The sequence below is a fragment of the Leptonotus elevatus genome, chromosome 10 (assembly GCF_054856555.1).
Source record: "Leptonotus elevatus isolate MCC_2025b chromosome 10, RoL_Lele_1.0, whole genome shotgun sequence".
In the NCBI taxonomy this organism is placed as follows: domain Eukaryota; kingdom Metazoa; phylum Chordata; class Actinopteri; order Syngnathiformes; family Syngnathidae; genus Leptonotus; species Leptonotus elevatus.
Window position 1 is genome coordinate 12956723 of NC_141248.1, and position 12947 is coordinate 12969669.

The 12947-nt window shown below is 40.0% G+C and overlaps 1 protein-coding gene across 4 annotated transcripts in view; it reads left to right on the top strand.

Annotated features, from left to right (window-relative positions):
• LOC147167134 (inositol 1,4,5-trisphosphate-gated calcium channel ITPR1) overlaps positions 1–12947 on the top strand; it is a 68478-nt gene that overhangs the window by 20203 nt on the left and 35328 nt on the right. For 3 of the 4 annotated variants that reach the window (XM_086086027.1, XM_086086029.1, XM_086086030.1), the window contains exons 18-39: positions 365–484; positions 1182–1376; positions 1451–1702; positions 1788–1929; positions 2032–2185; positions 2292–2482; positions 2563–2695; positions 2762–2816; positions 2899–3064; positions 3162–3317; positions 3668–3742; positions 3829–3966; positions 4048–4173; positions 4245–4445; positions 4531–4782; positions 4849–4974; positions 5054–5182; positions 8498–8618; positions 8762–8946; positions 9027–9175; positions 9247–9358; positions 10395–10430. In XM_086086027.1, the coding sequence (XP_085942153.1) occupies positions 365–484; positions 1182–1376; positions 1451–1702; positions 1788–1929; positions 2032–2185; positions 2292–2482; positions 2563–2695; positions 2762–2816; positions 2899–3064; positions 3162–3317; positions 3668–3742; positions 3829–3966; positions 4048–4173; positions 4245–4445; positions 4531–4782; positions 4849–4974; positions 5054–5182; positions 8498–8618; positions 8762–8946; positions 9027–9175; positions 9247–9358; positions 10395–10430 (3214 nt within the window). The remainder of the gene's footprint in view (positions 1–364; positions 485–1181; positions 1377–1450; positions 1703–1787; positions 1930–2031; positions 2186–2291; positions 2483–2562; positions 2696–2761; positions 2817–2898; positions 3065–3161; positions 3318–3667; positions 3743–3828; positions 3967–4047; positions 4174–4244; positions 4446–4530; positions 4783–4848; positions 4975–5053; positions 5183–8497; positions 8619–8761; positions 8947–9026; positions 9176–9246; positions 9359–10394; positions 10431–12947) is intronic. The other variant, XM_086086031.1, reaches the window with a different exon arrangement.

The window sequence follows — 12947 nt, forward strand, 5'->3', positions numbered from 1 at the left end:
GACACGCGATCACATGACGTGCAATTTGCTAGATTAGAACAACCCTTAAATATGAGGGCAATGTGCGTCGTCACTACAGAGGATAAATTCAACTTGATAGCAAAGCAGCAAGTCAATTTTGCTCCATTTGAGCTAATATCTTTCAATTTGACGTAGGAGGAAATATCTGGTAAAAATAAGTTTTACTTTTACTTGTCAAGTACATTTCAGACCCCGTACTTTTACTTGAGTAATTATTTGAGTGAGTACTTTTACTTTGACCAAAGTTGTTTTTTACACAAGTACATGTACTTTTAATCAAGTACAGAATATCAGTACTTTCCCCATCTCTGTTGTTTATGAAGTATGATTTGTGTATGTCTAGGTTCTTGGACTACTTGTCGGACTTGTGTGTCTCCATGAATAAGTCCATTCCTGTGACACAGGAGCTGATTTGCAATGCTGTGCTGGATCTAGCTAACGCAGACATTCTAATTGAAACTAAGTAAGTGTCCCCTCATCTAAAAGGGACCCCAAATGAGCTGATTTTAGATCAAGGGTGTAATTAATTGGAATTATTAAGCTATAATGAAATGCAATAACAAAAAGACAAAATGCCAGGAAAGATGTGCATTGTATGTCCACCTAAACATGTGAATCTGAGTCAGCAGTAGTGGTGAAATGATTCACAGTTTACAAATAAACTGATAAAATGTTTGTTTCAAATAAAAATAATCAAAATAAATTATTTTAAAAACTACTGTGATAATCAATTGCCTTAAAAGCATGGAACCTACCAAAATAAATTTAGGGAAAAGAGTATATTTCTATCTGTTTCTGTTTTGCAGCAATTAGCATTAGAATATAGTTTCATCATTATTCACAAACCTGTTGAAACCACTGGGGAAAAGAGCATGTTGCAACATGGCCCTGGTTGATCTCTTATACTCTGCTGCCACCTGCTGGCCGTTTTTTGTAATAACTACCATTGCTTTAAGCGTTCTCGTCAGTTTAGAGGCTGCATCAAAGCCTTCTGTATGCTCTAGCATAAAAATGTATAAATCCGTTTTTGGGACAATGGCAATATTTAAAATAGACCGTTTTTATACATTTTTGGGAGCAAATGAGTTCATCGGTAGTTGCCAGCCAGTGTATCTTTATCATTTTCCTAAGTTCTTCTTCTTTACACTTTCCGGCTGCAGACTAGTGCTGTCAAGATTTGCGATTGAAGGGGAAGTGCTTGGAGACAACTCTGAGGAGTCGGAGGAAGATGAGGAAGAGGTGTGGTTGTTCTGGAAGGACAGCAATAAAGAGATCCGCAGCAAAAGCATCAGGGAGTTAGCCCAGGATGCCAAGGAGGGTCAAAAGGAGGACCAGGAGGTGATCAGTTACTATAGGTAGTTATTGGCCTTTTGTTTTCCGAGGAAATCCTTTTGAGGTTTATTGCATGGTAACCGTTACCCTTTTGTAGGTACCAGCTGAACCTCTTTGCCAGGATGTGTTTGGACAGGCAGTACCTGGCAATTAACAAGATCTCTGGCCAGCTGGATGTAGACTTGATCTTGCGCTGTATGTCAGATGAAGACTTACCTTATGACCTGCGAGCCTCATTTTGCCGCATGATGCTGCACATGCATGTAGACCGTGACCCACAGGAACAGGTTACGCCCGTCAAATACGCACGACTGTGGTCGGAGATCCCATCTGAAATTGCCATTGATGAGTGAGTTCATGGCCAGATTATGACAATAATGTGCACATTGTCATGTTTTAGTTTTTATTCAGCTTTTATTATTATCTTCATGTAGTTATGACAATGACGGAACATCTAAAGATGAAATTAAGGAGCGGTTCTCACAGACGATGGAGTTTGTTGAGAACTACCTCAGAGATGTGGTTTGTCAGAGCTTTCCTTTTGCAGATAAAGAAAAGAATAAGCTCACTTTTGAGGTGAGTTTGACCAATTTGGCATTTAAAATGCTTTTACGATCATGGCACGCATTATGGGGGGAAAAAAGCAACAAAGTGATTACTTCCTATTTCTTTTTTTAGGTGGTGAATTTGTCTAGGAATCTGATTTATTTTGGCTTCTACACCTTTAGTGACTTACTAAGACTCACCAAGATCCTGCTAGCTATTCTAGACTGTGTCCACGTGAGCACAGTTTTTTCCTTCAACAAGCTGGAAAAGGGAGATGAGAGCAAAGGTATAAAACGCAGATTGCGTGGGTAGCCTGCAGGAGGGCGAAATAACTAACAGGAGAATGTTTTTTTTTTCTGTTGGTTGTATCTTGTTTGTGTACGTTATATCAGGTAGTAATGTGATAAGGTCCATTCATGGCGTTGGGGAGCTGATGTCTCAGGTCGTCCTTCGAGGTAGTGGCTTTCTACCCACGACATCAAATAGCATCTCCGATGGGGACACTGTCAAGTCCCAGACTGAACCAGAGAAACAGGATATTTTGGTCATGGACACCAAGCTGAAGATCATTGAGATCCTACAGGTACTTGACACGCAATGGCAACGACACCCATGAATAAATTGGAATAGTATGACACATTCATTATTTGCTCTCCTGCACAGTTCATCTTAAACGTTCGCCTGGACTATAGAATCTCCTGTCTGCTGTCCATCTTTAAGAGGGAGTTTGATGAGAGCAACTCCCAAGGTGAATTATCTGTAACTGGAACAGTTGAAGCTCCAAACAATATGCCAGGTGAGATTCATCTTTTGCACATAGAACTTGATATGGCCAGTGGCTTTACTAGTTGTGCCATTTTAGGAGCGTTGGATTTTGAACACATAGAAGAGCAGGCAGAAGGAATATTTGGTGGAAGGTAATCACACTTTCAATATACAGTAGCAGTTGGAAATCAAAGCAATATGGGTCATTTCAATCATTTTTGTGTGTGTGGCCAGTGAAGAGAACACCCCCTTGGACCTGGACGATCATGGCGGACGGACTTTCCTGAGAGTCCTTCTCCACTTGACCATGCACGACTATCCCCCTCTGGTTTCCCGGGCTCTCCAACTGCTGTTTCGGCACTTCAGTCAAAGGCAGGAGGTTCTTCAGGCGTTTAAGCAGGTATTGTCCGACAGTACACAAAAACAAATCTGTCTGTACAGACCAGTTTGTCTGCTCTTTACTACGTTATTGATCCTTCTTTTGAACATTTCACCAGGTCCAGTTGCTAGTCACCAGCCAAGACGTGGAAAACTACAAACAAATTAAGTTCGACCTGGACCAACTGCGCTCTATCGTGGAGAAGTCGGAGCTTTGGGTTTATAAAAGGCAGGGTCCAGATGAGGTCTTGGCCACTGAGTCTGAGCATAAAAAGGTATCAACAAATGTGGATACAACACTGAAAAATACACTGATAGACAATGGTTTAAGTTAGGCTTCTTCCATAAATAGGATGTAATGAAAGAAGCATGTTTTTGTGTAGTGTCAAAGTTTTGACAGGTGAACAGTTCAGGGAATGTCATATATAAAAAAAAAAAAAAGTGGTTTACCCACAAATATGGCAAATGTTTTTTTTCTTTTTACAGTAATCATGCCACCTCATGCCGAGAGTCAAATTTATGTGTGCATACTTATAACAGGTTTGCTCTAAGATCACTTGTAATCCTGGTTCCAGGTTTAAATAACCCACACGGACCTTGCTCTTTTGTGTATTATCTATTGTAGGGCGAATCTGGAGGAACTGAAAAGCCAAGCAAACCGGAGAGCACCAGCAGTTACAACTACAGGGTTGTAAAAGAGGTAACCATCATCCATCAAAAGTGGTGAACAATCAAACAAGATGTTTGGTGGTTTTTTAAACATTGATCACCTCTCTCCTTCATTAGATCCTCCTACGCCTCTGCAGGCTTTGTGTCCAGGAGGGCCAGTCGGGTAGGAAGAGCAAGAAGCAGCAACAGAGGTTACTGCGGAACATGGGGGCTCATGCTGTTGTCCTTGAGCTACTACAGATCCCTTATGAAAAGGTGTCTGTGACCTACTACTTAGTCATCTATTAGGTCTTTTGGTGTAAATAAATGAGTCAAACATTTTTGTTTTCACTCCAGGGGGAAGATTTACGCATGCAGGACATTATGAGGTTAGCTCATCAGTTCCTGCAAAACTTCTGCGCAGGGAACCAGCAGAATCAAGCTCTGCTTCACAAGCACATTAATCTGTTCCTCAACCCCGGGGTGAGCTATCATTGCGCCAATGTCAAGTCCCAGAGGTTCAAGCCAAGCGTGCAACATCTTATGCTTTTCAGATTTTGGAAGCCATCACCATGCAGCATATTTTCATGAACAACTTCCAGCTGTGCAGTGAAATCAACGAGCGCGTGGTTCAACATTTTGTCCACTGCATTGAGACGCACGGACGCAACGTCCAATACCTCAAATTTCTGCAGACTATTGTCAAAGCAGAGAATAAATTCATCAAAAAGTGTCAGGACATCGTTATGGCCGAGGTGATGTACTGTTTGCATCTGTTAGCATCTGTCCCGGTCGATGTTTTGTCCTCATGCAAGCGTTTGCTTTTTTGTTATTGCGCAGCTGGTGAATGCGGGCGAAGACGTTTTGGTCTTCTACAATGATCGCGCCTCCTTTCAAACACTGGTACAGATGATGCGATCAGAGCGGGATCGTATGGATGAGAACAGCCCACTGATGTACCACATTCACCTGGTGGAGCTTTTAGCCGTCTGCACGGAAGGCAAGAATGTCTACACTGAGATCAAATGTAACTCGCTGCTACCACTGGATGACATTGTGCGAGTGGTGACCAATGAGGACTGCATCCCAGAGGTGAGTTGAACAGAAATAGATTGCTCACATATTATTACGCAAAAATGTCTCGTCGCGCCCCTCTAGGTCAAAATTGCTTATATCAACTTCCTAAACCACTGCTATGTGGACACGGAGGTTGAAATGAAGGAAATCTACACTTCCAATCACATGTGGAAACTCTTTGAGAACTTCCTAGTTGACATTTGCAGAGTAGGTAACGTCTGTAGCGATTCAATAGATCATGAAATCAAATGTGCATCGACTGAGAGGGATTTGTTTTCGTTTACAGGTGTGCAACAATACGAGCGATCGTAAACATGCGGACACCATCCTGGAGCGCTACGTGACTGAGACTATCATGAGCATCGTCACCACTTTTTTTAGCTCACCCTTTTCTGACCAGAGCACGACCTTGCAGGTATGAAATCAATACCATGCAAACAACTGTAACATAAATTACAGTCCAATTTCCATTCACATGAAGTTGCAAGAATATTAGGCACAAGCACAACTCCATTTTTTTTTTCTATAGCTGCGTTTTGTGTCATACTAAATGTTCCTTTTTTCGAAATAAATAATGTACGAATTTGAATGACCAAATTCAGGCATATGCAGCAGGTGGGATACGCATGTCATTTTGAAACAGCTTTTGAATAAGATCTCTTTATGTAATAATATAGCTGTCAAACATCCTGAATAGTGAAGACCCCGCTGTCCACGGATCATCCTGCCCAGCGCGTCAGACATATCCGTGTTCTCCTATTCCACTGAGTCTCAGGTGTCTATCATTAAGAGGGGTGAATGGCTTTTCCAAGAAGCACAGTTAACATTGAGACGAGCTGCTAGATTAGATGTATGTGTTTCTCTCGCTTAATAACAGTTACATAACCTTTCGTCTATTAACGTCTATGTTGCGCTTCAGGCGGCCATCAGGCAGAATGTAAGTATGCCTATTATTTCAACTCGTGTAATTAGAACTAAATAGTCCCACTTTGATCTTTAGGTTAGAACTGTGCTGTCCACTGCAGTGACCTTAAGTAATAGCATTGTCGGCCCCTATGAGTCTTTCTGCTATTTGGCAAATACAGTGGTGCCCTGAGATAAAAGTGACACGACTTGACTGGATTTGATTGAGATTCAAGCTGTCCGTCCAATTTTTTTTTGCCCTGACTTACAAGCATAGACTTGCGATACGAGCGCTTTATGGTGGCAGTGAGCTCAACTCAACACTCTTTAAATTAAGCAACAGTTTGGCAAAAAGTGAACAATTGAAAAAATGGAATCCAAAAATTAGGCTTCAAACTGTTTGGTGCCACTCACAGCTGAAGTTTACTGTCAAACTAAAGACGAAACATAGACAATTACAATTTGTGTATTTAAAGCAACGCTAAGGAACTTTTACTTTACCTTGATTATGGCGGCGCCATATGGACAAAAGCGGTAATGTTTTGCCTGAAGGAAGACCACATTTCCCATGAGGACAAGTGCATTGCGTCGTTTTTTAGCTCACACACATTCAAATTGACTTCCGTCTTTGTGACGAATGGGGAAAGCAGTCAGCACATTCATAGTTTTTTTAATGTGGCAGTGTTCCTACCATCCTCCTCAAAGTTGCTTAATGCCAGTAAAAATTATACAGACCCCCTCAGGCCAGAGCAAAAGTACCATTCAACTAGTTTTAAGTCGATGTTTCATCAGAAGAGTTATGAAAATATTGTATTATGGTTGAAAAGTTCCTTAGTGCTACTTTAAAAACAACCTTATCCTCCCATTCTACTAACTTAATGCCAACGCTAATGTTCTGGTGCTTTAATGGATTGAGCACAAACGGTGCAGTATGCACTGACAATATAGCAGTGCTACATTTGTATATCTTCCATTTTGTGAAGAATGACAAATATTAGTGTTTTACTGATGAGCTGAGAGAGAGTCGAGGCGTTATTAATACCACTTGATTTCTAGGCAGGGCACACCCTGCTACAATAAAATTGCTGCATTTAATCCAAGCAGGACTGCATGCAGCAGCCAATTATATTGCAATGGGGCATAGCCTGTCTGGAAATAAAATGGAATTTATAATCATGCCCTAATGAACAGTGTGTCCATTTGTCTGTCTTTTAATACCCTCAAGTGGCCATGGCGGGCATACCAAGAGGAGCTGCAGTCGATTAATGTATTGTGACGAGAACTGTTTCATTCTATTTATGTCATTACTTTATGTTTTTATAAAGCGATGATGGTTTATATTATTGTAATGTGATAGTATGGTGGATTGTCAGGTAAATCTCAGGTACCAAATACAAGTCCCTCCTCCACTGTGTAACAATAATGCAGAATCCCATTTGTTATAGGTGGGTAAAAGATTGACATAAGACAAAAAAGAAGTACTCTGCTGGTGTGAAATAAGTTTTGAACCTCCAAACAACTCTCAAACAACGTTCACATCACATTTGAAATAAGCCTGAAAGCTGACGCCTATTTTGACCCCCTCCCCCAAATATATATAGAATTGTATAAAAAAAATTATATTGACCAAAATCTGTAAATATGTGAGTCCACTTGACAATATAATGGATTGCTATTTTTCGCAATTAAAATACACATTTCAACAATTTTGGTTGTTTTTTGGGGTAAGGCTGGAACTGGTTAATGCCATTTCAATGAGAAAAGATGATTTGAGTAATGAAAAGAAAATAACTCATCCTCAAGGCACCACTGTACAGGTTGAATCTGGTATTATCAAATGTAAAATATTTAATTTTGTTGATTTCATGCAGCCTGGCAATCTCTGGTATTTTAACATTGCCAGAAAATACTGCGTACAAGTGTTCCCCTTCCGATCCATTGTCGTGCACCTTCTTGTAGTATTCCTTGGTCTTGAGTGATACTTGCTCCATTCCATGGCTATTTAAGGCCAGATTTACTAAGGGTTTGCACATGCAAAAAACAAGTGCAAACTTGATTTAGAAGACACGTTTCAATGACAAACTTAATTATGATACTAGGACGACATAAGCACCTTCTGATCTCATTAGGTAATTGATAATATATAAACATATTTGGCACTGCCATATACCATCTATCTGTATGACACAACTTGTTTATTTTCCGTGCATGTTTCATTTCGTTCCTGCTTGTATTCTCTGCCACAGGCTTCTCTATTGGGGAAAATATGCCAGGTATTTGTTTGATTTAATAAAGGTGGAGTGCAGATTACAGTTTTAGAGGCGGTGATATGACGAAAGATTATGTAATATTGTTAAGCATCCGGGGTTGCTTGAAAGGCGATCTATAAATCTAATGTATAATTATTAGGGGTGTCGGGCGATATCAATTTTTAATCATAATTAATCGCATGACTTCAATTGTTAACTCACGATTAATCACAAGTTTTTATATCTGTTCTAAATGTTCAATATTCATACTCTTGTTAACATAAAAATGGGAAAAAAAATGTTAAACTAATAGAAGTATGGCTGCACCATTTAGTCATTGAAGCAGTCATTTCATAATTCATAAAATTGTGTTCAAATTTAAAAAAAAATGGTGACAGCTCGGTGCATTTTTCTTTTCATAATAAGAGTTATCTCATCTTTAACATGAAGTAACTTGAGAAATTCTGCAAATTTTCGCTGGAGAAAAAGAATAGATCGATTGTTATTCTAATCATCATCTCTGCAGAGTGAAGAAATGACTTGATAGGAATGAAATAAGATGTTGTTTCTCTCCTCAGACCAGACAGCCGGTCTTTGTGCAGCTATTGCAGGCGGTGTTCAGGATCTACCACTGCAACTGGTTGTTCCCTGTCCAGAAAGGCTCTGTGGAGAATTGTATCAAAGTCCTGTCAGATGTTGGTAAGCTTGAATGTCCAATCCTAAAAATCGAATTAACCCTCCCCAAAAATAAATACATAATAAATTCATACACATTCAATGTATTCACTTCTTAAATGTGCTATTTGGCACTGAGTTCTCTTGCTTTTGTGTGCCACTGTCAGCCAAAGGCAGAGCCATCGCCATCCCCGTGGACCTTGACAACCAAGTGAACAACTTGTTTGTGAAATCCAACAACATAGTGCAGAAAACGGCAATGAGCTGGAGACTGTCCGCTCGTAACGCCGCTCGAAGAGACTCTGTGGTGACAGCGTCACGTGACTACAGGAATATCATCGAACGGCTGCAGGTGCAGTGTGTGAACAGTATTGTGTGTGTGTTTTTTCTCCAGATTCAAGCATGTGCTAACCGTGTTTGTGCGGGATGCAGGACATTGTGTCAGCACTGGAGGACCGCCTGCGTCCGTTGGTCCAAGCCGAGTTGTCTGTCCTCGTGGACGTGTTGCATCGGCCTGAGCTGCTTTTCCCAGAAAACACTGACTCGCGCAAAAAGTGCGAGAGCGGAGGTTTCATCTGCAAGTAAGATATTAATAGCGATCGATTTTTGAATGGGGTAGAAATCAAAGATATTTATTCATGCAATTGTGTAGGCTGATCAAACACACCAAGCAGCTGCTGGAGGAAAATGAGGAGAGACTATGCATCAAAGTTCTACAAACACTCCGAGAGATGATGACCAAAGACCGCGGTTATGGAGAGAAGGTAGGAGATAGATGGCACACTCGTTTGTGCAGTCGTATAAAGAATTATAATTATGTCCTTTATTTTTATAATAGTTCGCGTAGTGCTCTAGTCCTGAAAACCTTTTGAATTTTTGGTATAGGACTATTATTGTATCGTATTTTAGTGTGTTCATGTGTACCTAATGAAGTGGGCAGCATGTTTATGTATGCCTGTAGATAATGGTCACTTTGGGTTTTACACAAACACAGCTCAAAACACAACATACTCTCTATAATACATGACTGCGCAAAAGTCTTAGGCGCCATTAAACTTGCTGTTTTAACAATGCTATAATGAGCATCATATTTGTTCATCGTTTCATAGTGTAGTAGATACTTTATAGTTTATAGAAAATGATGAACAGATGGGTGGTATTAATATAATTCTACCGGTTGGACTGTTCCAAGTACTGAAAAAAAACAAAAATCCTTTATCTGCCTTGTTATACAAATAATCACCAGAATTGAATAGTATTTTTTTTGTCATAACATTTTTTTTAAACAATTTCTAAATGACTGCTATGAAAAATGTAATTAAAGTGACCTACAATTTTTGTACAGTGCTATACATTAAGAAGCTGAAAAAACAGCTTTTTACAGAAGTGTTACTTCACTATTAACAAAGAAAAAACTACAGTAAAGAATGAATATTTGGTTTCAATGTATGACAGGATGTTTGGACAAGGCATACACTGTGTTCCAAATTGTTGTCTAACAATACAATCAATCCCCCCCCCCCCCCCCGTATTTTGAAGGGCTTTCTATCCTTCAATCTTTGTCACATATCAGGACTTTCTCAGATATCTTTGCAGCCAACCCTCCGCCAAATGTGACAAATTCAATCAGTGGCTAACATTCAACAGCAACAGAATTCACAAATACTCTTTTATGAGCCACTGAATTGGAGGAGTGTGTCCACATTACTCACTTAACTAACATGTCACGCTGTGTTGTTGACCTCTGCTTGAGCTTCCTGGCCTGTTATCTAACCCTGCAAACCTTCTGCTCTCTTTCAGCTCAGGGCCTTTGATGATGAGATGGATATGCCTAAGGTTATTTCTTTTTTACTTATCCATTTGTGTCCTTGGGTCTTGTAGCTTCTGTTATATCTGTAGTGATTCTAGCTCCTGCTGAGGCTGCGTGCTGTAGTTAGTCTGAGTTCGGGATTTCCAATGTCGCAATTGTGGAAAACGGTCAACTTGAATGAAGCAAAGGAGAGAATGGAACAACTGTATGTTGTGGTTGGCGGGTGATGTTTTGTGAGTTACTTCTTGGGGGGGGGGGGGGGGTTATCCACCAGAGCATTGCCACTATCGTCACACAAGCATGTATCGTTTAATGCAATGGGTTTCAATTGAATCATTTTACATAGGTCAGTGCATCCCGGCATTATGAATGTGTGTCATCAAATAGGTACAAAATATAAGGTAAAGTAAAAGACATACAAAATATTTACCAATAGAGTTGGTAAATGGAGTATCTGTCATACCATGGCCCATTCGAGCCTAATTTAAAAAAGATCCATAGCGCTCCCATGTTTTGCTTCCATACACCAGGTTGATGGTGTTTCCCCTGTATGTCCTCTCAGTGCCGATAGGGGGCACTGTGACCATGTGTGTGCGTATGTCTGTGAGTGCACGCGCGCGTATGCGTGCCATATGCACGTATTAATGAGTTGTGTGGAACTGTGACGACAGCGGCAGTCATTGAGGCTGTGTCCTAGTTTCCCTGCCTGCAAACTGCACGATTCCTGGGCCCTTTCCAACTCTTGGCTGAGGTTACATAAGAACCCGGTATTTTTCCCCCTCCCCCCTCTCTCTCTCTCTCTTTCCTGGAACTCAGCCCCTCCGCTGCTGTGTGACCTTCAGCAGTAATTGTGGAGGATAAAAGTGCAGCAGGAGCCATTTACCCATGCTGGGTGTGAGTGTATGTGTGCGTGCACCTGTGTCTAAAAATGTGTTTGTGAGGATGCAAGGGGTGGAGGGTATTCGTTGGGGCATGAGAGTTGACCCTCCCAACACACACACACACACACACACACATACACACACATGCGCACCTGTCATGTGCTGTATCTCTTGTCTCTGACATAAAAATGGCAGTGGTGCCGAAATGTATTTGCCCCGCCATGTGTCAGTCTGCATATTTCGAGTCTCTTCCTTCGCATGCAACATGCTACTAACCTGCAACACGAGGCTTTATTTAACTGCAATATAGGCGACTAAAGTCTTCCTGCTTCCACACGTCCACACAAGCAGATTTTTTTGCATGTACACACCAGTCACATCATTAGGTACCTCCTGCACAATCTAGTGAAATTCAAGCCAGAGTGTAGAATTTAGTTGTTTAGTAGCCGTGCTAAGTGTGAAATATAATCATTAGGGGTGTCAAAATTAGTGTGTTGCTGTTGTCCTTTAACGCCGCTATTTTTATATATTTTTTCTTAAATTTTTTATGTGCTTTTAATGACTGCCTCTTACTTGGAAAGCCCGTACTGGGGGAATTCCAGTCTCAATGCAGCAGACACGTCCACGTCAAAATTGAGCAGTTATAAATTTAATAATAACGCATATATTTGTGGAGACTGCGGTCAAGTTGTATTTTACAATTTTTAAAAAATGTGCACAATTTCACAAGTTACTTCATGTTAAAGATAGATAGCTCTTCATATGAAAAGAAAAATGCACTGAGCTGTCACCAACGTCTTACAAATACAATTATGCCGTCTAGTGGCAGAAAAATGACCTAAACGCAAATCAATATTACACTTGTTTGTTTACAGTACAGTACATATTTTAAATTTTTACCCAATTTCATGAATTATTATGAAATTACTGTATAACATTTTTCCCACTTTTATGTCAAGAGTATAAAAACTTTTTATTATACATTTAGAACACATCTAAACTTTGATGAAAATTTTTAATCGCCTGACCCCCTAATAATAGTACCTAATTTTACTATTCTTGCATTTGAGGTGTTTCAGAAAAGATCCATGACTGGTTTTACAAAAGATATTTCACACCCAAACAAGTTTCTAACCCAACACAAGTTTTCCCCTTCAGTGTGAGCCAGACGATCAATTAGCATGTCTACAAAGAGATTTTTCGACGTTTGCTTTTGATATGGTTTTTTTTTGTGTGTTTTTTTTTTTCAGAGTCAGGGCCGATACGATACTAATGATTAGTATTTAAGGAGGCGATAACCGATATTTGGAGCTGATATTAATTTTCAGTAAAAGGGAAAATATTGGTTTCAAAATTTAACAATTCCAACTCTTAATTTTCTTGGAATGTATTTTAATATATATAATAAAAATAATAAAAAGTTCAATGAAAACTTAAATAAGGAAATAGCTAGCTTTAATTTTCTACAGTAAATCAAGTTTCCCTAAAATTTCTAAATAACTGAAAATTGGTCCATCCCTAGTCTGCTTTATTTTGTGTGGGGGAAGGGGCGACATATGTGGCAGGACAACTCGTCTGTAGCTCCTGGCCGAGAAGAATGACAATTTTTATGACGACGGGGCTGCGGAGGATCCTGAAAGAAACCTTCTGGAGTGCATGAAG